The sequence below is a fragment of the Salmo trutta genome, chromosome 38 (assembly GCF_901001165.1).
Source record: "Salmo trutta chromosome 38, fSalTru1.1, whole genome shotgun sequence".
Lineage (NCBI taxonomy): Eukaryota > Metazoa > Chordata > Actinopteri > Salmoniformes > Salmonidae > Salmo > Salmo trutta.
In genome coordinates, this window is record NC_042994.1 from 32,548,218 (window position 1) to 32,573,040 (window position 24,823).

At 41.1% G+C, this 24,823-nt stretch overlaps 1 protein-coding gene across 2 annotated transcripts; it reads left to right on the forward strand.

Annotated features, from left to right (window-relative positions):
* The first annotated feature begins 1,708 nt into the window (after positions 1-1,708).
* Positions 1,709-23,296, forward strand: LOC115178668 (cytochrome P450 3A27-like). 2 transcript variants are annotated; one of them, XM_029739937.1, is made up of 13 exons: positions 1,709-2,005; positions 2,173-2,266; positions 2,778-2,830; positions 3,506-3,605; positions 5,954-6,067; positions 9,991-10,079; positions 17,002-17,150; positions 17,278-17,405; positions 17,583-17,661; positions 17,980-18,140; positions 18,535-18,761; positions 19,765-19,927; positions 22,771-23,295. In XM_029739937.1, the coding sequence occupies exons 1-13, from the start codon at positions 1,932-1,934 to the stop codon at positions 22,894-22,896; spliced, it is 1,557 nt and encodes a 518-aa protein (XP_029595797.1). In that variant the 5' UTR covers positions 1,709-1,931; the 3' UTR covers positions 22,897-23,295. The 2 variants fall into 2 exon arrangements, with proteins under 2 accessions (XP_029595797.1, XP_029595798.1); XM_029739938.1 differs by lacking the exon at positions 2,173-2,266 and having other exon boundaries at positions 1,918-2,005; positions 22,771-23,296.
* Positions 23,297-24,823: the final 1,527 nt, after the last annotated feature.

Below are 24,823 nucleotides of genomic sequence, written 5' to 3' on the forward strand. Positions count from 1 at the left end.
ATCCATATGAACACTTTCCCACATGGCTTCCATCTTCAGGCAATAAAGAAATGACCTCATAACTCTCTTGTAATCAAAGTTATCTCATCTCTCTGCCAGGGGCCTAGTTGCAAAACATTTAATAAACGGAAGCAAACTGAACGAAACGTGGAGGGACCTACCTGTATTTATCCAATATTAACTCAAATTTTGCTCCGTTTGCTTCCATTTAGTTCTTAAACGTTACACGGTTTCCATAATGAATGTGCCCCTGCTCTCTCTTGTCAATCATTCACCAATTTAAATTAAATTTAAGGGGCTTTAATGGCATGGGAAACATATTTTTACATTGCCAAAGCAAGTGAAATAGATAATTAACACAAGTGAAATCAACAATACAAACATTTCAAATGTCATATTATGTCTACACAGTGTTGTAATGAAGTGCAAATAGTTAAAGTACAAAAGGGAAAATCAATCTCCCTGCTTCGCTTTCACCTCTCACACAGTCTCCCTCCTATCTCTTTATTGCAGTGTGTCGTGAACAACATTTGCCTGAGCAACAATACTAGAATCGGTGGTTCGGTTTTCAATATAAAAGTTACCCATTGAAACTGATGCAAACGGATACAAATGGAATCATGCTACAATTGGACGAGATAATTCGAAACAAGGTTGGAATATTGTTATATACATTTAAAAAAAGACAATAATTTGATAATTTGATGCCCCCCAAAAAATCTGTTGAAATTGCACTGTGGGTGTTACTCTTCAGGACTGCAACATACCTTCAATGTACAGCCTTATGGATCTGGGGTTCATGACATGGGGTACCAGCCTTATGGATCTGGGGTTCATGACATGGGGTACAGCCTTATGGATCTGGGGTTCATGACATGGGGTACCAGCCTTATGGATCTGGGGTTCATGACATGGGGTACCAGCCTAGTTATTGACACCCACAGATTACAATTCTAGAGTTTACACAAATATTACAATCGCAGCTCTTATTGCGGCACTTTAACTGTGGGAAATCACCTCACAATTCAGCCTATAATGCCTGTTGAACATTCAAATTGCAATGTACAGGGCTCCCGAGTGGCGCAGCGGTCTAAGGCACTGCATCTCTATGCAAGAGGTGTCACTACAGGCCCTGGTTCGAATGCAGGCTATATCACATCAGGTCGTGGTTGGGAGTCCCATAGGGCGGCGCACAATTGGCCCAGCATCGTCTGGGTTTGGCTGGAGTAGGCTGTAATTGTAAATAAGAATTTGTTCTTAACTGACATGCCTAATTAAATAAAGGTTAAATGTTATTATTTTTTAAATAAACTTATGGAATTGTGAGGTGATTTCCCACAGTTAAAGTCCTGCAATAAGAGCTACGATGCTAATACTTGTGTAAACTCTTCACATTTCATGGACCCAAGATCCAGAGGTAACGCTGTACAGTAAAATAGAAGTATGGCCCAAAGCAATTATAATACAGCCACAGTGCAACTTCAACTATTTTTTGTGTTAAATTAACTACTTATTGTGTTTTTTTAAAATTCATATAACAACATTCTAACCTTGTTTAGCATTATCTTGTCCAAATATGGCATTATTACATTATTTTTATCCGTTTGCATCAGTTTTAGTATGGGATTCTTATTTTGAAGTCGAACCGCAAATTCCATTGTGGCTCATCATTATTCTAGCTAGCATCACACATGTGCTTTTCCGACGGGATAAAATAATAACTTGTAACCTGCACGGTCTCAAACAGAGTACGGAGAAGAGCAATGGTCGGTAGTTGAGATCTGCCGCGTGCACAGAAGAACCACACTAGAACCGGACAGAAAAAAACAACTCAAAACCTGTCAGACCATTAGACAAGTGAACTCAAACGAACCTGAGAGAAAACGGAGCCTTTGTTTTCAGAAGCACCAGGGAACCAAACCAGAGGAAAGATGATGAGTTTTCTGCCATACTTCTCCGCTGAGACCTGGACCCTCCTGGCCCTCCTCATCACCCTAATAGTAGTGTAAGGTCTTACATCAAATCAAATGTTATTTGTCACATTTATCGTAGTTAACCGGTGTAGACTAGCAGTGAAATGCTTAGTTAGGGGTCCTTTTCCAACAATGCAAGATAAGATAAATATTTTGTATACTTCTCTAGAACATATTACTAGTTAACTTGTGTGTACAGGTATGGGTACTGGCCCTATGGTGTTTTCACAAAGATGGGTGTCCCTGGTCCCAAACCCCTACCTTACATTGGCACAATGATGGAGTATAAAAAGGTTAGTACCCATTCAGAATAAACATCTCTCTCATATTTTAAACAATAGTGTTATTTTTCTCCCCATGTAAAATAATACATTGAGAAGGAAAAAGAGAACTAGCAGGTTGTTTGAACAATAGATAAATACAAGGTAATATGAGACATGATCAGTGTAGAACATTTACATTTACATATAAGTCATTTAGCAGACGCTCTTATCCAGAGCGAATTACAAATTGGTGCATTCACCTTATGATATCCAGTGGAACAACCACTTTACAATAGTACATCTATATCTTTTAAGGGGGGGGGGGTTTAGAAAATCAGTGTAGAAGTTGTGTTGCTTGACCCTGGGGACCATAGAAAATAACAAACCCTCCTCAACCCTCACCTGTTTCAGGTGTGTTCTCTGTTCAGGTGTAAGACACACCTACATGACCTCCTAGGACATGAATCAGCAGTTTCTCATTTTCTATCTCTCTCTCTCTTTCGCTCTCTCTCTCTCTCTTTCTCTGTCTTTCTCGCTACAGGGCATGACAAACTTTGACACAGAGTGCTTTCAGAAGTACGGGAGAATCTGGGGGTGAGTTCAGTTGGCTGTACCGTACTAGGATGACTCACAACTGTAATATGCTCTTTCCTTACAATTCATCACCTGCTCGAGCTGTCATGTGACCATGAGGAATAGTATTAGTAATGTCAACCAAAACCAGAATAATGTTTTCTATGTAATTTTATAAGAGGTGGTTAATAAATGTGTGGGTTTCCAGTGTTGGGTAGGTTACTTTCTAAATGTAATCCGTTACAGTTACTAGTTTTACCTGTCCAACATTACCCCAAACTCAGTAACGTAATCTGATTACATTCAGTTACTTTAGATGACTTTCCCTTTAAGAGGCAATACATTTTACTTCCTGGGTTGGTTATGTAGGCTTCTTCTAACATATCACTTTCTACTGTTAGGTTCTAAATGAACCTAGTAAAACTCACGGATGATTAGTAAAGCTTAAATCAAGTTTATTCGCCCATTAAGGTCAATACAGCTGCATCAGACAAAAGACATATTCACATAAGCACTGATATTTAACCCTTTCTCCTACGCTGAGTCTCCTCCTACACATCTGAACAGCCAATACAGCCAATACAACCCTGTGTGTTTCTCCTCTGTGAAGGATCTATGATGGGAGGCAGTCTGTTCTGTGTACCATGTAGGTGTATATATAGTGGTTAAAGCCAGGTGTGTTTCTCCTCTGTGAAGGATCTATGATGGGAGGCAGCCTGTTTTGTGTATCATGGACAAAAGCATGATCAAGACCATCCTGATTAAAGAGTGTTACAACATTTTCATCAACCGCAGGGTGAGACACACACACACACACACACTCACACACACACACACACACACACACACACACACACACACACACACACACACACACACACACACACACACACACACACACACACACACACACACACATCCCCCTAATAATAATCTGAATAATAATAATCCTAACATTATTACTGATATTATTAATACATTATTTGTGGCATTCATTATTCATACATTTTAACTTCTTATGGATGGTGGCAGTATTGAGTAGCTTGGATGACTGACGTGCCCAGAGTAAACTGCCTGCTACTCACTCCCAGAAACTATGATATGCATATTATTAGTAGATTTGGATAGAAAACACTCTGAAGTTTCAAAAACTGGTTGAATGATGTCTGTGAGTATAACAGAACTCATATGGCAGGTAAAAACCTGAGAAAAAATCCAAACAGGAAGTGGTCTGTAGGACTTCAATTAATTCCCTATTCAAACTACAGTGTCTGTGGGGTCATGTTGCACTTCCTAAGGCTTCCACTAGATGTCAACAGTCTTTAGAACCTTGTTTGAGGCTTCTACTGTAAAGCGATGAAGAATAAGAGCTACTGGAGTCAGAACACTGCCAGCAGGGCATGATCCTCAGGCATGTGCGCTCACGCAAGAGGTACCTCGGTTCCATTGCATTTCTGAAGACAAAGGATTTCTCCGGTTGAAACTTTATTGTGGATTTACGATAAAAACATCCTGAAGATAATGGAAATTATCTTGGAAATGGAAATTGTTGAGTTTTCGTCTGACATGCGCGTCCTGAATTTGGATTTGTGAACTGAAGCCGCGAACAAAAAGGAGGTACTTGGACATAAAGGATGGACTTTATCGAACAAAACCAACATTTACATTTACATTTAAGTCATTTAGCAGACGCTCTTATCCAGAGCGACTTACAAATTGGTGCATTCACCTTATGATATCCAGTGGAACAACCACTTTACAATAGTGCATCTAAATCTTTCGGGGGGGGGGTAGAAGGATTACTTTATCCTATCCCAGGTATTCCTTAAAGAGGTGGGGTTTCCTGGGAGTGCATTCTGATGAAGATCATCAAAGGTAAGTGAATATTTATAATGCTATTTCTGACAATTGTTGACTCCAACATGGCGGATATATTCCATGCATGTTTTTGTGTCTGAGCGCCGTACTCAGATTATTACTTTTTCGGTAAAGCTTTTTTGAAATCTGACACAGCGGTTGCATTAAGGAGAAGTTTATCTAAAGTTCCATGTATAACACTTGTATTTCCATGAACATTTATGATGAGTATTTCTGTAAATTGATGTGGCTCTCTGCAAAATCACCGGATGTTTTGGAGGCAAAAGATTACTGAACATAACGCGCCAATGTAAACTGAGATTTTTGGATATAAATATGAACTTTATCGAACAAAACATACATGTATTGTGTAACATGAAGTCATATGAGTGTCATCTGATGAAGATCATCAAAGGTTAGTGATTAATCTTCCCTCTATTTCTGCTTTTTGTGACTCCTCTCTTTGTCTGGAAAATGGCTGTGTTTTTGTGTGTGTTGGCGCTGACCTAACATAATCATATGGTTTGTTTTCGCTGTAAAGCCTTTTTGAAATCAGACACTGTGGCTGGATAAACAAGAAGTAAAGCCTTAAAATGGTGAATAATACTTGTATGTTTGAGGAATTTTAATTTTTGTTGTTTTGAATTTGCCGCCTTGCATTTTCACTGGCTGTCATCATATCGATCCCGCTAACGGGATCAAGCCATAACAGGTTTTAAAGTAGTGTGAATATTATGTAAATATTATGATCAATATTAAATCATATCATTGTTACAAGCTGTTTGATCATTAATACAACTGTCCTCCACGTTTAGGACTTCTGTCTGAAAGGTGAGCTGTTTGATCATTAATACAACTGTCCTCCATGTTTTAGAACTTATGTCTGAATGGTGAGCTGTTTGATAATTAATACAACTGTCCTCCATGTTTTAGAACTTCTGTCTGAATGGTGAGCTGTTTGATAATTAATACAACTGTCCTCCACGTTTTAGAACTTCTGTCTGAATGGTGAGCTGTTTGATCATTAATACAACTGTCCTCCACGTTTTAGAACTTCTGTCTGAATGGTGAGATGTTTGATAATTAATACAACTGTCCTCCATGTTTTAGGACTTCCATCTGAACGGTGAGATGTTTGATATTTAATACAACTGTCCTCCATGTTTTAGAACTTCCATCTGAATGGTGAGCTGTTTGATCATTAATACAACTGTCCTCTATGTTTTAGAACTTCTGTCTGAATGGTGAGCTGTTTGATCATTAATACAACTGTCCTCCATGTTTTAGAACTTCCATCTGAATGGTGAGATGTTTGATGCGTTGTCCGTTGCCGAGGACGATACATGGAGACGGATCCGTAGTGTCCTCTCACCTTCCTTTACCTCTGGACGACTAAAAGAGGTAGAACCATCCCTCCATCTCTCCCTTTCTATGTTTTATCAACTTGTTATAAACTCTTTATAACTTGTTATAAACTATTTACTAACTCATTACTAACTCATTATAGCTATTTAGAAACTCTTTACTAACTCATTATATCTTGTTAGAAACTCTTTATGAACTCTTTATATCTTGTTATAAACTCTTTATAAACTCTTTGTAGCTTGTTATAAACTCTACTAAATCAAATAAAATTGTATTAGTCGCAAACACATATTTAGCAGATGCGGGTGTAGTGAAATGCTTGTGTTCCTAGCTCCAACAGTGCAGTAATATCTAACAATACAGAACAATACACACAAGTCTAAAAGTAAAATTAAGAAATATAGAAATATTAGGATGAGCAATGTAGAAGTCTGGAGTATATAATTACAGTTGAAGTCGGAAGTTTACATACACTTAGGTTGGAGTCCATTAAACTAGTTTTTCAACCACTCCACAAATTTCTTGTTAACAAACTATAGTTTTGGCAGGTCGGTTAGGACATCTACTTTGTGCATGACCCACGTCATTTTTCCAACAATTGTTTACAGACAGATTTCACTTATAATTCACAGTATCACAATTCCAGTGGGTCAGAAGTTTACATACACTAAGTTGACTGTGTCTTTAAACAGCTTGGAATATTCCAGAAAAGGATTTCATGGCTTTAGAAGCTTCTGATAGGCTAATTGATATCATATGAGTCAATTGGAGGTGTACCTGTGGATGTATTTCAAGGCCTACCTTCAAACTCAGAGCCTCTTTGCTTGACATCATGGGAAAATCAAAAGAAATCAGCCAATACCTCAGAAAAATTATTGTAGAAGTCTGGTTCATCCTTGGGAGCAATTTCCAATCACCTGAAGGTGCCACGTTCATCTGTACAAACAATAGTACGCAAGTATAAGCACCATGGGACCCCGCAGCTGTCATAGTGCTCAGGAAGGCGACGCGTTCTGTCTCCTAGAGGTGTACGTGCTTTGGTGCGAATTGTGCAAATCAATCCCAAAACAACAGCAAAGGACCTTGTGAAGATACTGGAGGAAAAGGTACAAAAGTATCTATATCCACAGTAAAACGAGTCCTATGTCGACATAACCTAAAAGGCCGCTCAGCAAGGAAGAAGCCACTGCTCAAAAACCGCCATAAAAAAGCCAGACTACGGTTTGCAACTGCACATGGGGACAAAGATTGTACTTTTTGGAGAAATGTCCTCTGGTCTGATGAAACAGAAATAGAACAGTTTGGCCATAATGACCATCGTTATGTTTGGAAAAAAAAGTGGAGGCTTGTAAGCCGAAGAACACCATCCCAACCATGAAGCACGAGGATGGCAGCATCATGTTGTGGGGGTGCTTTGCTGCAGGAGGGACTGGTGCACTTCACAAAATAGATGGCATCATGAGGGAGGAAAATTATGTGGATATATTGAAGCAACATCACAAGACATCAGTCAGGAAGTTAAATCTTGATCACAAATGGGTCTTCCAAATGGACAATGACCCCAAGCAAACTTCCAAAGTTGTGGCAAAATCGCTTAAGGACAACAAAGTCAAGGTATTGGAGTGGCCGTCACAAAGCCCTGACCTCAATCCTATAGAAAATGTGTGGGCAGAACTGAAAAAGCGTGTGCGAGCAAGGAGGCCTACAAACCTGACTCAGTTACACCAGCTCTGTCAGGAGGAGTGGGCCAAAATTCACCCAACTTATTGTGGGAAGCTTGTGGAAGACTACCCGGAACGTTTGACCCAAGTTAAACAATTTAAAGGCAATGCTACCAAATACTAATTGAGCGTATGTAAACTTCTGACCCACTGGGAATGTGATGAAAGAAATACAAGCTGAAATAAACCATTCTCTCTACTATTATTCTGACATTTCATATTCTTAAAATAAAGTTGTGATTCTAACTGGCGTAAAAGAGGGAATTTTTACTTGGATTAAATGTCAGGATTTGTGAAAAACTGAGTTTAAATGTATTTGGATAAGGTGCATTTAAACTTGCGACTTCAACTCTCTATATATGTATATATGTGATGTATAGACATTATGGACAGTATGTGGATAGAATATATAGCATATCTGTGGAATACATGGATAGAATATATATATACAGCAATAGCTGAATAGGATGAGCCTTGACTAGAAACAATATATACCATGCATTCAGAAAGTATTCAGACCCATTGACTTTTTCCACATTTTGTTACATTAAAGCATTATTCTAAAATGTATTACATTTTAAAAATCCTCTACCTACACACAATACCCCATAATGACAAAGCGAAAACCGTTTTTAAGAAATGTTTGCAAATTTATTAAAAATCAAAAACAGATACCGTATTAACATAAGTAATCAAAGGTGGAGTCATGCGTCCTCTGAAACATGACCCGCCTGACCACCTACTTCCTGTTTCACCGGATGTCAGCAGCACTAATGTGAAAGACATGACCACCTACTTCCTGTTTCACCTGGATGTCAGCAGCACTAATGTGAAACACCGTTCGACTGACAACCGAAGTCAGCTTGCAGGTGACCAGCCCATCACCTAGAGTCACTAGAGCAGGATAAGCCAAGGTCCCGGATGGCGCTGGGCCAATTGTGTTTCCATCCTATGGGGTTCACGGTCACGGTCGGTTGTGACATAGCCTGGGATCGAACACCAGGCGGTGCAGTGTTTTTGACCGCTGCACCACCCAGGACCCCTATCTTCTTCATTCATATATAGGACTAGAATTAGATGCAGATGGATTTCACTTCTCTTTGCAAAGATTTTATGGTTATGGGTCTGAATAAATAACTGCTATAGTTTACCGCCATCTGAATGGTTATGGGTCTGAATAAATAACTGCTATAGTTTACCGCCATCTGAATGGTTATGGGTCTGAATAAATAACTGTTATAGTTTACCGCCATCTGAATGGTTATGGGTCTGAATAAATAACTGCTATAGTTTACCGCCATCTGAATGGTTATGGGTCTGAATAAATAACTGCTATAGTCTACCACCATCTGAATGGTTATGGGTCTGAATAAATAACTGCTATAGTTTACCACCATCTGAATGGTTATGGGTCTGAATAAATAACTGCTATAGTCTACCACCATCTGAATGGTTATGGGTCTGAATAAATAACTGCTATAGTCTACCACCATCTGAATGGTTATGGGTCTGAATAAATAACTGCTATAGTTTACCGCCATCTGAATGGTTATGGGTCTGAATTAATAACTGCTATAGTCTACCACCATCTGAATGGTTATGGGTCTGAATGGTTATGGGTCTGAATTAATAACTGCTATAGTCTACCACCATCTGAATGGTTATGGGTCTGAATAAATAACTGCTATAGTTTACCACCATTGTGCGTTCGCTCTTCTTTCAAACTACCGATTTCTATTGGCTGCTCTATTTAACATTCAGCAAACAAGAGCTTGCATCCCTCTTCGTTTAGTCTATTTGTATAGGAAATGTAACAACAACAACAATGTCCAGCAAGCTATTCTAGTCTAGCTTTTCCTGAATGGGAATCCAAGAGCTAAGGAGCATAATTTACTGGTGTCTCTTAGTTATTTATCCCAGGAAAAGGAAGTGGTTTTGTGCGTCAATCTCGATATCCAGGTTATGGCCATTCAACTCTAAACATGAAACAGCACTCTGCTAACCTCTCTCTCTGTCTCTCTCTCTGTCTTTCTCTCTGTCTCTGTCTCTCTCTCTCTCTCTTTCTCTCTCTCTCTCTCTATGTATATATGTTTGGTATCATGAAGCAGCACTCTGTTAACCACTCTCTCTGTCTCTTTCTACCTCTCTCTCTACATCTCTACCTCTCTCTCTCTACTTCTATCTCTCTACCTCTCTCTCTACCTCTCTACCTCTCCTCTCTCTCTCTCTCTCCTCTAGATGTTTGGTATCATGAAGCAGCACTCTGCTAACCTGCTGAATGGAATGAAGAAGCAGGCAGATAAAGACCAGGCCATCGAAGTGAAGGAGTGAGTCCTGACCTCTAACCTCTGACTTTTCACCTTACACCCCTGAGTCTTAATTGTAATACACATACATACATACATATATATATTAAAACATATAAATATATATATATATATCATATACACTACCATTCAAAAGTTTGGGGTCACTTAGAAATGTCCTTGTTTTTGAAAGAAAAGCATTTTTTTTTACCATTTAAATAACGTCAAATTGATCAGAAATACAGTGTAGATATTGTTAATGTTGTAAATGACTATTGTAGCTGGAAACTGATTATTTTTTATGGAATATCTACAGAGGCGTACAGAGGCCCATTATCAGCAACTATCACTCCTGTGTTCCAATGGCACGCTGTGTTAGCTAATCCAAGATTATAATTTTAAATTGCTAATTGATCCTTAGAAAACCCTTTTCGCAATTATGTTAGCACAGCTGAAAACTGTTGTTCTGATTAAAGAAGCAATAAAACTGTCCTTCTTTAGACTAGTTGAGTATCTGGAGCATCAGCATTTGTGGGTTCGATTGCAGGCTCAAAATGCCCAGAAACAAAGAACTTTCTTCTGAAACTCGTCAGTCTATTCTTGTTCTGAGAAATGAAAGCTATTCCATGCGAGAAACTGCCAAGAAACTGAAGATCTCGTACAATGCTGTGTACTACTCCCTTCACAGAACAGCGCAAACTGGCTCTAACCAGAATAGAAAGAGGAGTGGGAGGCCTCGGTTAACAACTGAGCAAGAGGACAAGTACATTAGAGTGTCTAGTTTGAGAAACAGACGCCTCACAAGTCCTCAACTGGCAGCTTCATTAAATAGTACCTGCAAAACAACAGTCTCAACGTCAACAGTGAAGAGGCGACTCCGGGATGCTGGCCTTCTAGGCAGAGTTTCAAAGAAAAAACCATATCTCAGACTGGCCAATAAAAGAAAAGATTAAGATGGGCAAAGAACACAGACACTGGACAGAGGAACTCTGCCTAGAAGGCCAGAATCCCGGAGTCGCCTCTTCACTGTTGATGTTGAGACTGGTGTTTTGCGGGTACTAGTTAATGAATCTGCTAGCTGGTCAGTAGTCTTAGTCAGTAGTTGTGTGGTCTAGAGGTCGACCGATTACATGGCCGATTAATTAAGGCCGAATTCAAGATTTCATAACAATCGGTGATCGGCCTTCTTGGAAGCAGATTATGGCCGATTACATTGCAATCCACGAGGAGACAGGCTGACCACCTGTTACGCGAGTGCAGCATCAAAAGGACCTTGTGGCTGCAAGGAGCCAAGGTAAGTTGCTAGCTAGCATTAAACTTAACTTATAAAAAACAATCAATCTTCACATAATCACTAGTTAACTACACATGGTTGATGATATTACTAGGTTAACTAGCTTGTTCTGCATTGCATATAATCAATGTGGTGCCTGTTAATTTATCATCGAGTCACAGCCTACTTCAACTTGATGATTTACCAAATGCGCTTTCGCGAAAAAAAGCACAATCGTTGCAATAACGTACCTAACCATAAGCATCAATGCCTTTCTTAAAATCAATACACAAGTATATTTATTTAAACCTGCATATGTAGTTAAAAGAAATTCATGTTAGCAGGCAATATTAACTAGGGAAATTGTGTCACTTCTCTTGCGTTCAGTGCAATCAGAGTCAGGGTATATGCAGCAGTTTGGGCCACCGGGCTCGTTGCGAACTGTTGAAAGGCCATTTATTAAGAACAAAGCCCGTAATTAATTTGCAAGAATATTAAATAACTATGACATAACATTCAAGGTTGTGCAATGTAACAGTAATATTTAGACTTAGGGAGGCCACCCGTTCGATACAATACGGAACGTTTCCGTATTTCACTGAAAGAATAAACGTTTTGTTTTCGAAATGAGAGGTTTGACCATATTAATGACCAAAGGCTCGTATTTCTGTGTGTTTATTATATTATGATTAAGTATATGATTTGATATTTGATAGAGCAGTCTGACTGAGCGGTGGTAGGCAGCAGCAGGCTCGTAAGCATTCATTCAAACAGCAGCTCTTAGCAATGCTGGGATGCACAGTGCTGTTTATGACTTCAAGCCTGTCAACTCCCGAGATTAGGCTGGCAATACTATAGTGCCTATATGATCATCCAATAGTCAAAGATATATGAAATACAAATAGTATAGAGAGAAATAGTCATATAATAACTACAACCTAAAACATCTTACCTGGGAATATTGAAGACTCATGTTAAAAGGAACCACCAGCTTTCTCATGTTCTGAGCAAGGAACTTAAACGTTAGCTTTTTTACATGGCACATATTGCACTTTTACTTTCTTCTCCAAAACTGTGTTTTTGCTTTATTTAAACCAAATTGAACATGTTTCATTATTTATTTGAGACTAAATAGATTTATTTATGTATTATATTAAGTTAAAATAAAAGTGTTCATTGTTCATTCAGTATTGTTGTAATTCTCATTTATTACAAATATATAAAAATCGGCCAATTAATCGGTATCAGCTTTTTTTGGTCCTCCAATAATCAGTATCGGTATCGGCGTTGAAAAATCATAATCGGTCGACCTCTAGTGTGGTCAGTACATGTGTGGTCAATACTTGTGTGGGCAATACTTGTGTGGTCAGTAGCTGTGGTCAGTAGCTGTGGTCACTAGTTGTGTGGTCAGTGGTTGTGTGGTCAGTGGTTGTGTTGTCAGTAATTGTGTGGTTGTGGTCAATAGTTGTGTGGTCAGTAGTTGTGGTCAGTAGTTGTGGTCAGTAGTTGTGTGGTCAGTAGTTGTGGTCAGTAGTTGTGTGGTCAGTGGGTGTGTGGTCAGTAGTTGTGTGGTCAGTGGGTGTGTGGTCAGTAGTTGTGCGGTCAGTAGTTGTGCGGTCAGTAGTTGTGGTCAGTGGGTGTGTGGTCAGTAGTTGTGGTCAGTAGTTGTGTGGTCAGTGGGTGTGCAGTCAGTGGTTGTGCGGTCAGTAGTTGTGTGGTCAGTAGTTGTGGTCAGTGGTTGTGTGTTCAGTAGTTGTGGTCAGTAGTTGTGTGGTCAGTGGTTGTGCGGTCAGTAGGTGTGTGGTCAGTAGTTGTGGTCAGTAGGTGTGCGTCAGTGGTTGTGCGGTCAGTGGTTGTGGTCGGTAGTTGTGTGGTCAGTAGTTGTGCGGTCAGTGGTTGTGTGGTTAGTGGTTGTGCGGTCAGTAGTTGTGCAGTCAATGGCTGTGGTCAGTGGTTGTGGGGTCAGTAGTTGTGGTCAGTCGGTGTGGTCAGTGATTGTGGTCAGTGGTTGTGGTCAGTAGTTGTGTGGTCAGTAAGTGTGTGATCAGTAGTTATGTGGTACGTACAGTGAGGGGAAAAAAGTATTTGATCCCCTGCTGATTTTGTACGTTTGCCCACTGACAAAGAAATGATCAGTCTATAATTTTAATAGCAGGTTTCTTTGAACAGTGAGAGACAGAATAACAACAAAAAAATCCAGAAAAACGCATGTCAAAAATGTTATAAATTGATTTGCATTTTAATGAAGAAAAAAAGTATTTGACCCCTCTGCAAAACATGACGTAGTACTTGGTGGCAAAACCCTTGTTGGCAATCACAGAGGTCAGACGTTTCTTGTAGTTGGCCACCAGGTTTGCACACATCTCAGGAGGGATTTTGTCCCACTCCTCTTTGCAGATCTTCTCCAAGTCATTAAGGTTTCGAGGCTGACGTTTGGAAACTCGAACCTTCAGAATTCAGTCCTTCACGGCGTAGTGTTACCAATTGTTTTCTTGATGACTATGGTTCCAGCTGCCTTGAGATCATTGACAAGATCCTCCTGTTTAGTTCTGGGCTGATTCCTCACCGTTGTCATGATCATTGCAACTTACGAGGTGAGATCTTGCATGGAGCCCCCGGCCGAGGGAGATTGACAGTTATTTTGTGTTTCTTCCATTTGCACATCTCACCAAGATGCTTGGCGATGGTCTTGTAGCCCATTCCAGCCTTGTGTAGGTCTACAATCTTGTCCCTGACATACTTGGAGAGCTCTTTGGTCTTGGCCATGGTGGAGAGTTTGGAATCTGATTGATTGATTGATTGCTTCTGTGGACAGGTGTCTTTTATACAGATAACAAACTGAGATTAGGAGCACTCTCTTTAAGAGTGTGCTCATAATCTGAGCTCGTTACCTGTATAACAGACATTTGGGAGCCAGACATTTTTCTGATTGAGAGGGGGTCAAATACTTATTTCCCTCATTAAAATGCAAATCAATTCATAACATTTTTGACATGCGTTTTTCTGATTTTTTGTTGTTGTTATTCTGTCTCTCGCTGTTCAAATAAACCTACCATTAAAATTATAGACTGATCATTTCTTTGTCAGTGGGCAAATGTACAAAATCAGCAGGAGATCAAATACTTTTTTCCCTCACTGTACATAGAAAAAGTATGTGAACCCTTTGGAATTACCTGGATTTCTGCATAAATTGGTCATAAACTTTGATCTGATCTTCATCTTAGTCACAACAATAGACAAACACAGTCTGCTTAAACTAATAACACACAAACAATTATACGTTTTCATGTCTTTATTGAACACAGTGTAAACATTCACAGTGCAGGGTGGAAAAGTGTGTGAACCCTTAGATTTAATAACTGGTTGACCCTCCTTTGGCAGCAATAACCTCAACCAAACGTTTTCTGTAGTTGCGGATCAGACCTGCACAACGGTCAGGAGGAATTTCGGACCATTCATCTTTACAAAACTGTTTCAGTTCAGCAATATTCTTAGGATGTCTGGTGTGAACCGCTCTCGAGGTCATGCCACAGCATTTTAAATCGGTTTGAGGTCAGGACTCTGACTGACTGGGCCACTCCAGAAGGCATATTTTCTTCTCTTGAAGCCATTCTGTTGTTGATTTACTTCTGTGTTTTGGGTAATTGTCTTGTTGCATCACCCAACTTCTGTTGAGCTTCAATTTACAGACAGATGGCCTTACATTCACATTCTCATGCAAAATGTCTTGATTAACTTGGGAATTTATTTTTCCGTTGATGACAGCAAGTTGTCCAGGCCCTGAGACAGCAAAGCAGCCCCAAACCATGATGCTCCCTCCACCATACTTTACAGTTGGGAAGAGATTTTTATGTTGGTGTGCTGTGCCTTTATGATCAGATCAAATTTTTAAACTAATTTATGCAGAAATCCAGGTAATTCCAAAGGGTTCACATACTTTTTCTTGCTACTGTAGTTGTGTGGTCAGTAGTTGTGTGGTTGTGGTCAGTAGTTGTGTGGTCAGTAGTTGTGGTTGGTAGTTGTGTGGTTGTGGTCAGTAATTGTGGTCAGTCGTTGTGGTCAGTAGTGGTGTGGCTGTGGTCAGTAGTTGTGGTCAGTAGCTGTGTGGTCAGTAGCTGTGTGGTCAGTAGCTGTGTGGTCAGTAATTGTGTGGTCGGTAGTTGTGATCAGGTGGTTGTGGTCAGTAGTTGTGTGGGCAGTAATTGTTTGGTTGTGGTCAGTAGTTGTGTGGCTGTGGTCAGTGGTTGTGGTCAGTAGCGGTGTGGTCAGTAGCTTTGTGGTCAGTAATTGTGTGGTCGGCAGTTGTGATCAGGTGGTTGTGGTCAGTAGTTGTGTGGGCAGTAAATGTTTGGTTGTGGTCAGTAGTTGTGTGGCTGTGGTCAGTGGTTGTGGTCAGTAGCGGTGTGGTCAGTAGCTTTGTGGTCAGTAATTGTGTGGTCGGCAGTTGTGATCAGGTGGTTGTGGTCAGTAGTTGTGTGGGCAGTAAATGTTTGGTTGGCGGTCAGTAGTTGTGGTCAGTGGCTGTGTGGTCAGTAGTTGTATGGTCAGTAGTTGTATTGTAAGATTATATTGAAGCTAAATACACAATGCAGAGTTTGAGAGTTTGAGAAAAAAAAACTTGAGTTTTAATGGTCAATAGCGAATTGTAAATAGGAGTTGGGTTTCAGTTCAACATCTGTTCAGAATCTGTGGAATGTCACTCCTGAAGTCAGAGCAACGTGTTCTATGTGGGCCACATTTTCATTGGTCTGTACAATGAGTCTGTAGTGGGATACTTGTTATTTGGCCATTGGCCAAGTTGTCCTGCAAGGACTTCTGATTGGTCAGGCTAGGGTGGGGGGGGTTATAAGTGGCATCTTGTCCTTTGTTCTGGGGGGGAAAGCTGAGGACAGGGGGAGACTGAATATCTGCCTCCCAGCATAACATCTTGATTTGTCCTCTCTGAATAAACCTATTTCTCTCCCCCTGATTTGCTTTGATGTTTGTGTTATTGAAGAATAACACATTGCTAACAGTAGCTGTGTGGTCAGTAGTTGTGTGGTTCAAATCAAATCAGAGACCGAGCAATTGCCTTACCAGGCAGGCAGTGTGGTCAGTAGTTGTGTGGTTGTGGTCAGTAGTTGTGGTCAGTAGTTGTGGTCAGTTGTTGTGGTCACTAGTTGTGGTCAGTAGTTGTGTGGTCAGTAGTTGTGTGGTTGTGGTCAGTAGTTGTTTGGTCAGTAGTTGTGTGGTCAATAGTTGTGCGGTCAGTAGTTGTGTGGTCAGAAGTTGTGGTCAGTAGTTGTGTGGTCAGAAGTTGTGGTCAGTAGTTGTGTGGTTGTGATCAATAGTTGTGTGGTCAGTAGTTGTGTGGTAGTTGTCAGTTGTGTGGTTAGTAGTGGTGTGGTTGTGGTCAGTAGATGTGGTCAGTAGTTGTGTGGCTGTGGTCAGTAGTTGTGGTCAGCAGTTGTGGTCAGTAGTTGTGTAGATGTGGTCCGTGGTTGTGGTCAGTAGTTGTGTAGTTGTGGTCAGTAGTTGTGTAATTGCGGTCAGTAGTTGTGTGGTCAGTAGTTGTGGTCAGTAGTTGCGGTCAGTAGTTGTGTGGTCAGTAGTTGTGGTCAGTAGTTGTGGTCAGTAGTTGTGTGGTCAGTCATTGTGGTCAGTAGTTGTGTAATTGTGGTTGTGTTGCAGGTTCTTTGGGCCCTACAGTATGGACGTAGTCACCAGCACAGCCTTCAGTGTGGACATTGACTCTCTGAACAACCCTTCAGACCCCTTCGTCTCCAATGTTAAGAAAATGATCAAGGTTGACCTGTTAAACCCACTGTTCCTCCTAATCGGTGAGACCACACACACACACACACACACACACACACACACACACACACACACATGCAGACTTGTACTTTTTAATCATATGAAGTTGTATGCCTTTCTGTAAAACGTTCCTCTCCTCTCCTTCTCCAGTGTTATTTCCCTTCACTGGTCCTATCTTGGAGAAGATGAAGTTTTCTTTCTTCCCGACTGCGGTGACAGACTTCTTTTACGCCTCGCTGGCTAAGATCAAATCTGGACGTGACACTGGGAACTCAACTGTAAACATGTTTTATATTTATATTTGATTGTTATGTTGATATTTCCTTTTAGAATCTGTTTGTGTCGTTGTGATTGGACGATATCTAGTATATGTTTGTGATGGTTGTGATTGGACCAGATCCATTAGAATCTGGTTGTGATTGGACGGATTTGACCTCATGTCTTTCTGCTTCCAGAGTCGGGTGGATTTCTTACAGCTTATGATCGACTCTCAGAAAGGCAACGACACAAAGACAGGAGAGGAGCAGACTAAAGGTACCTGCTGAACAAACATCTGGAAACTATTGTTACAAACACACACCTGTAAACTACTGTTACAAACAAACACCAGGAAACTACTGTTACAAACACACACCTGTAAACTACAGTTACAAACACATACCTGTAAACTACAGTTACAAACACATACCTGTAAACTACTGATACAAACACACACCTGTAAACTACTGTTACAAACACACACCTGAAAACTACTGTTACAAACACACACCTGTTAACTACTGTTACAAACACACACCTGGAAACTATTATCTCTCTTGCTCTCTCGCCCCCCCCCCCCCCCCCACACTCCAGGACTGACTGATCATGAGATCTTGTCTCAGGCCATGCTCTTCATCTTCGCCGGCTACGAGACCAGCAGCAGTACTATGAGTTTCCTGGCCTATAACCTGGCAACCAACCCCCATGTCATGACCAAACTGCAGGAGGAGATAGATACTGTGTTCCCCAACAAGGTAACCCCCACACCATGACCAAACTGCAGGAGGAGATAGATACTGTATTCCCCAACAAGGTAACCCCCACACCATGACCAAACTGCAGGAGGAGATAGATACTGTGTTCCCCAACAAGGTAACCCCCACACCATGACCAAACTGCAGGAGGAGATAGATACTGTGTTCCCCAACAAGGTAACCCCCACACCATGACCAAACTGCAGAAGTCGATAGATACTGTGTTCCCCAACAGATGTGGTGAGGTACTGATGTGTGTGTAACCCCGGTGTCAGATGTGGTGAGGTACTGATGTGTGTGTAACCACGGTGCCAGATGTGTTGAGGTACTGATGTGTGTGTAACCCCGGTGCCAGATGTGGTGAGGTACTGATTTGTATGTAACCCCGGTGCAGGCTCCAATCCAGTACGAAGCTCTGATGCAGATGGACTATTTGGACTGTGTGTTGAACGAGTCTCTGAGACTGTTCCCCGTCTCCCCGCGACTGGAGAGGGTCGCCAAGAAGACGGTGGAGATCAACGGCATTGTCATCCCCAAAGACTGCGTTGTCCTGGTTCCCACGTGGACCCTCCACCGTGACCCAGAGATCTGGTCAGACCCTGAGGAGTTCAAACCAGAGAGGTACTGGACCGCACCGTAACCACAATCCAACCATAACACAACCATAATACAACCACAGTACAACCATAACACAACCACAATACAACCATAACACAACCACAATACAACCACAATTCAACCATAACACAACCACAGTACAACCACAATTCAACCATAACACAACCACAATTCAACCATAACACAACCATAACACAACCACAATACAAACTCAATTCAACCATAACACAACCACAATACAACCACAATTCAACCATAACACAAGCAAAATTCAACCATAATACAACCATAACACAACCACAATACAAACACAATTCAACCATAACACAACCACAATACAAACACAATTCAACCATAACACAACCACAATACAAGCACAATTCAACCATAACACAACCACAATACAACCATAACACAACCACAATACAACCACAATACAAACACAAGAGCATTAGTTCATTTTGCTAACCACAACTACAGTGCATTATAATACTGCAATACAATGTGTTATGTGTCTGAACCACAACCACAAATCAACTACAATACAACGTGTAAAATGACTGAAACACAACCACAAATCAACTACAATACAATGTGTTATGTGTCTGAAACACAACCACAAATCAACTACAATACAATGTGTTATGTGTCTGAAACACAAACACAAATCAACTACAATACAATGTGTAATGTGTCTGAACCACAACCACAATACAACCACAAATCAACTACAATACAATGTGTTATGTGTCTGAACCACAACCACAAATCAACTACAATACAACGTGTAAAATGACTGAAACACAACCACAAATCAACTACAATACAATGTGTTATGTGTCTGAACCACAACCACAATACAACCACAAATCAACTACAATACAATGTGTTATGTGTCTGATCCACAACCACAAATCAACTACAATACAATGTGTAATGTGTCTGAACCACAACCACAAATCAACAACAATACAATGTGTAATATGTCTGCCCTCTCCCTGTCCAGGTTCAGTAAGGAGAACAAGGAGTCTATTGATCCGTACACGTACATGCCGTTTGGGGCGGGGCCCAGGAACTGTATCGGGATGCGTTTCGCCCTGATCATGATCAAACTGGCCATGGTCGAGATCCTCCAGAGTTTCACTTTCTCCGTCTGCGATGAGACCGAGGTGAGACGCTCACCTGAGCAGACAGAATATGACATCATCAAACATCAGTAGCATTCATAGATAGAGGCTGCACTTGCCGCCTCATGTACATACTACCTCAATTGCTTTGACCAACCAGCGCCCCCGCACATTGGCTAACCGGGCTATCTGCATTGTTTCCTGCCACCCACCACCCGCCAACCCCTCTTTCACGCTACTGCTACTCTCTGTTCATCATATATGCATAGTCACTTTAACCATATCTACATGTACATACTACCTCAATCAGCCTGACTAACCGGTGCCTGTATGTAGCCTCGCTACTGTTATTTTTCACTGTCTTTTTACTGTTGTTTTTATTTCTTTACTTAACTGTTGTTCATATAATACCATTTTTGCACTGTTGGTTAGAGCCTGCAAGTAAGCATTTCACTGTAAGGTCTACCTACACCTATTGTATTCGGCGCACATGACAAGTAAACTTTGATATGATTTGATTTGATTTTAGCATGGTCAGCACCTGTTGTAACATGGTCAGCGCCTGTTTTAACATGGTCAGTGTCTGTTTGAGCATGGTCAGCACCTGTTTTAGCATGTTCACCACCTGTTTTAATAAGATCACCACCTGTTCTAACATGGTCAGCATCTGGTTTAACATGGTCACCACCTGTTTAAGCAAGGTCACCACCTGTTTTAACATGGTCACCACCTGTTTTAACATGGTCACCACCTATTTAATATGGTCACCACCTATTTTAGCATGGTCACCATCTGTTTTAACTTTTGGCCATCTGTTTTATATTGGTCACCACCTGTTTTAACATGGTCACCACCTGTTTTAACATGGTCACCACCTGTTTTAACATGGCCACTGCCTGTTTTAACATGGTCATCACCTGTTTTAACATGGACCAGTTTTAACATGTTCACCACCTGTTCTAACATGGTCAGCATCTGGTCTAACATGGTCACCACCTGTTTTAACATGGTCACCACCTATTTAATATGGTCACCACCTATTTTAGCATGGTCACCATCTGTTTTAACTTTTGACCATCTGTTTTATAATGGTCACCACCTGTTTTAATATGGTCAGCACCTGTTGTAACATGGTCACCACCTGTTGTAACATGGTCACCACCTGTTTTAACATGGACCAGTTTTAACATGTTCACCACTTGTTCTAACATGGTCAGCATCTGGTCTAACATGGTCACCACCTGTTTAAACAAGGTCACCACCTGTTTTAACACGGTCACCACCTATTTAATGTAGTCACCACCTGTTTTAACATGGTCACCACCTGTTTTAATATGGTCAGCACCTGTTGTAACATGGTCACCCCCTGTTGTAACATGATCAACTCCTGTTTCAACATGGTCAGAGATTTATTTAGCATGGTCACCACCTGTTTGTTACATTGTCACCACCTGTTTTAACATGGTTACCACCTGTTTTAACATGGCCACTACCTGTTTTAACATGGTCACCACCTGTTTGTTACATTGTCACCACCTGTTTTAACATGGTTACCACCTGTTTTAACATGGCCACCACCTGTTTTAACATGGTCACCACCTGTTTTAGCATGGTCACCATCTGGTTTAACATGGTCACCACCTGTTTAAACAAGGTCACCACCTGTTTTAACATGGTCATCGCCTATTTTAGCATGGTCACCACCTATTTTAGCATGGGCAGCGTCTGTTTTAACATGGTAAGCACCTGTTTTAACATGTTCACCACCTGTTTTAACATGGACCTGTTTTAACATGGGCACCACTTGTATTGACAAGGTCAGCACCTGTTTTATGATGGTCAGCAATTTTTTTTTGCATGTTTAGCATGTTGGACCTGTTTTAACATGGGCACCACCTGTATTAACAAGGTCAGCACCTGTTTTATGATGGTCAGCACATTTTTTTTGCATGTTCAGCACCTGTTTTTGCATGGTCACCACCTGTTGTAGCATGGTCAGCACCTGTTACATGGTCACCACCTGTTTTAACATGGTCACCACCTATTTAACATGGTAACTGACTGTTTAAACATGGTCGGCAACTGTTTTAACCAGGTCAGCGCCTGTTTTAACATGGTCAGCCCCTGTGTTAGCATGGATACCACCTGTTTTAAATTGGTCAGCACCTGTTTTAGCATGGTCACCACCTGTTTTATAATTGTCACCATCTGTTTTAACATGGTCACCACCTGTTTTAACATGGACCTGTGTTAACATGGTCACCACCTGTTTTAATATGGTCTGCGGCTGTTTTAACATGGGCAGCACCTATTACATGGTCACCACCTGTTTTAGCCAAGTCACCACTTGTTGTAGCATGATCACCACCTGTTTAACTTGGTCAGCGACTGTTTTAACATGGTCAGTGACTGTTTTAACATGGTCAGCGACTATTGTAACATGTTAATCACTTGTTACATGGTCACCACCTGTTTTAGCATGGTCAGTACCTGTTTTAACATGGTCAGCACCTGTTTTAACATGGTCAGCCCCTGTTACATGGTCACCACCTGTTTTAGCATGCTCACCACCATTTGTTGCATGGTCAGCACCTGTTTTAACATAGTCAGTGACTGTTTTAACATGGTCAGTGACTTTTTTAACATGGTCAGCACCTTTTTTAACATGGTCAGCACCTTTTTTGCATAGTCACCACCTGTTTAAACATGGTCACTGCCTGTTTCAACATGGTCACCGCCTGTTTAACATGGTCAACACCTTTTTTAACATTGTCAGCACCAGTTTTAACATGGTCATCATCTGTTTTAACATAGTCTGTTATTCTCTATAGAGCCTGTTGGAGATGGACAACCAAGGTTATGTTCTGTTCTGTTATTCTCTATAGATCCCGTTGGAGATGGACAAGCAGGTTCTGCTGATGCCAAAACGACCAATCAAAATGAGGCTGGAGCCCCGTAGCAACACTTCTAGCAACACCACCGCCACCACTCTGAACAGTCCAACAACATGACCAAATGCAGGAGTACCGTACCCTACCCTGGAGTACCATACCATAGATAGATAGATGGCGTGATCGATAGATAGATCTATCTACCTACCTATCACTCTTTCTAACTATACTGAGCAAAAATCTAAACACAACATGGAACAATTTAAAAGATTTTGCTCTGCTACAGTTCACTTAAGGAAATTCATCAATTGAAATAAATGAATTAGGCCCTAATCTACAGATTTCACATGACTGGGCAGGGAAGCAGCCATGGCTGGGCCTAGGAGGGCATAGGTCCACCCACTTGGGAGCCAAGCCGACCCACTGGGGAGCTAGGCTCAGCCACTCAGAATGAGTTTTTCACACAAAAGGGCTTTATTACAGAAACAGTAGGGGAAAAAAGTATTTGATCCCCTGCTGATTTTGTATGTTTGCCCACTGATAAAGAAAGGATCAGTCTATAATTTTAATGGTAGGTTTATTTGAACAGTGAGAGACAGAATAACAACAAAAATATCCAGAAAAACGCATGTCAAAAATGTTATAAATTGATTTGCATTTTAATGAGGGAAATAAGTATTTGACCCCCTCTCAATCAGAAAGATTTCTGGCACCCAAGTGTCTTTTATACAGGTAACGAGCTGAGATAAGGAGCACACTCTTAAAGGGAATGCTCCTAACCGCAGCTTGTTACCTGTAAAAAAGACACCTGTCCACAGAAGCAATCAATCAATTAGATTCCAAACTCTCCACCATGGCCAAGACCAAAGACCTCTCCAAGGATGTCAGGGACAAGATTGTAGACCTACACAAGGCTGGAATGGGCTACAAGACCGTAGCCAAGCAGCTTGGTGAGAAGGTGACAACATTTGGTGCGATTATTCGCAAATGGAAGAAACACAAAAGAACTGTCAATATCCCTCGGCCTGGGGCTCCATGCAAGATCTCACCTCGTGGAGTTGCAATGATCATGAGAACGGTGAGGAATCAGCCCAGAACTACACGGGAGGATCTTGTCAATGATCTCAAGGCAGCTGGGACCATAGTCACCAAGAAAACAATTGGTAACACACTACGCCGTGAAGGACGGAAGGTCCCCCTACTCAAGAATACATATACATGCCCGTCTGAAGTTTGCCAATGAACATCTGAATGATTCAAAGGACAACTGGTGAAAGTGTTGTGGTCAGATGAGACCAAAATGGAGCTCTTTGGCATCAACTCAACTCGCCGTGTTTGGAGGAGGAGGAGGAATGCTGCCTATGAGCCCAAGAACAACATCTCCACCGTCAAACATGGAGGTGGAAACATTATGCTTTGAGGGTGTTTTTCTGCTAAGGGGACAGGACAACTTCACCACATCAAAGGGACAATTGACAGGGCCATGTACCGTCAAATCTTGGGTGAGAACATCCTTCCCTCAGGCAGGGCATTGAAAATGGGTTGTGGATGGGTATTCCAGCATGACAATGACCCAAAACACACCGCCAAGGCAACAAAGGAGTGGCTCAAGAAGAAGCACATTAATAACCTGTTATGGCTAGGGGGCAGTATTTTCACGGCTGGATAAAAAACGTACCCGATTTAATCTGATTATTAGTCCTGCCCAGAAACTGGAATATGCATATAATTATTAGCTTTGGAGAGAAAACACTCCAAAGTTTCTGAAACTGTTTGAATGGTGTCTGTGAGTATAACAGAACTCCTATGGCAGGCAAAAACCTGAGATGCTTCTGTTCAGGAAGTACCCTGTCTGAACATTTCTTGCCCTTCTTTATTATCTCTATCGTTTACAAAGGATCTCTGCTCTTACGTGACACTTCGCACGTCTCCAATGAGGTCTCATAGCCCGGGAAAAACAGGAATGACGTAATTCAAAGCCCTGGCTGAAACAAAGGAGAGCAAAAGCTAAGTGGTCACTCAATGGACTAAGCCTTACGCTCGCGAC

Excerpts from the sequence above, each read along its gene's own strand:
- LOC115178668 (XM_029739937.1), top strand. The coding sequence starts at position 1,932 with ATGATGAGTTTTCTGCCATACTTCTCCGCTGAGACCTGGACCCTCCTG. Across the intron at positions 17,151-17,277 it reads CCCACTGTTCCTCCTAATCG|TGTTATTTCCCTTCACTGGT; the intron begins GTGAGACCACAC and ends CTCCTTCTCCAG. Across the intron at positions 17,662-17,979 it reads AGGAGAGGAGCAGACTAAAG|GACTGACTGATCATGAGATC; the intron begins GTACCTGCTGAA and ends CCCACACTCCAG.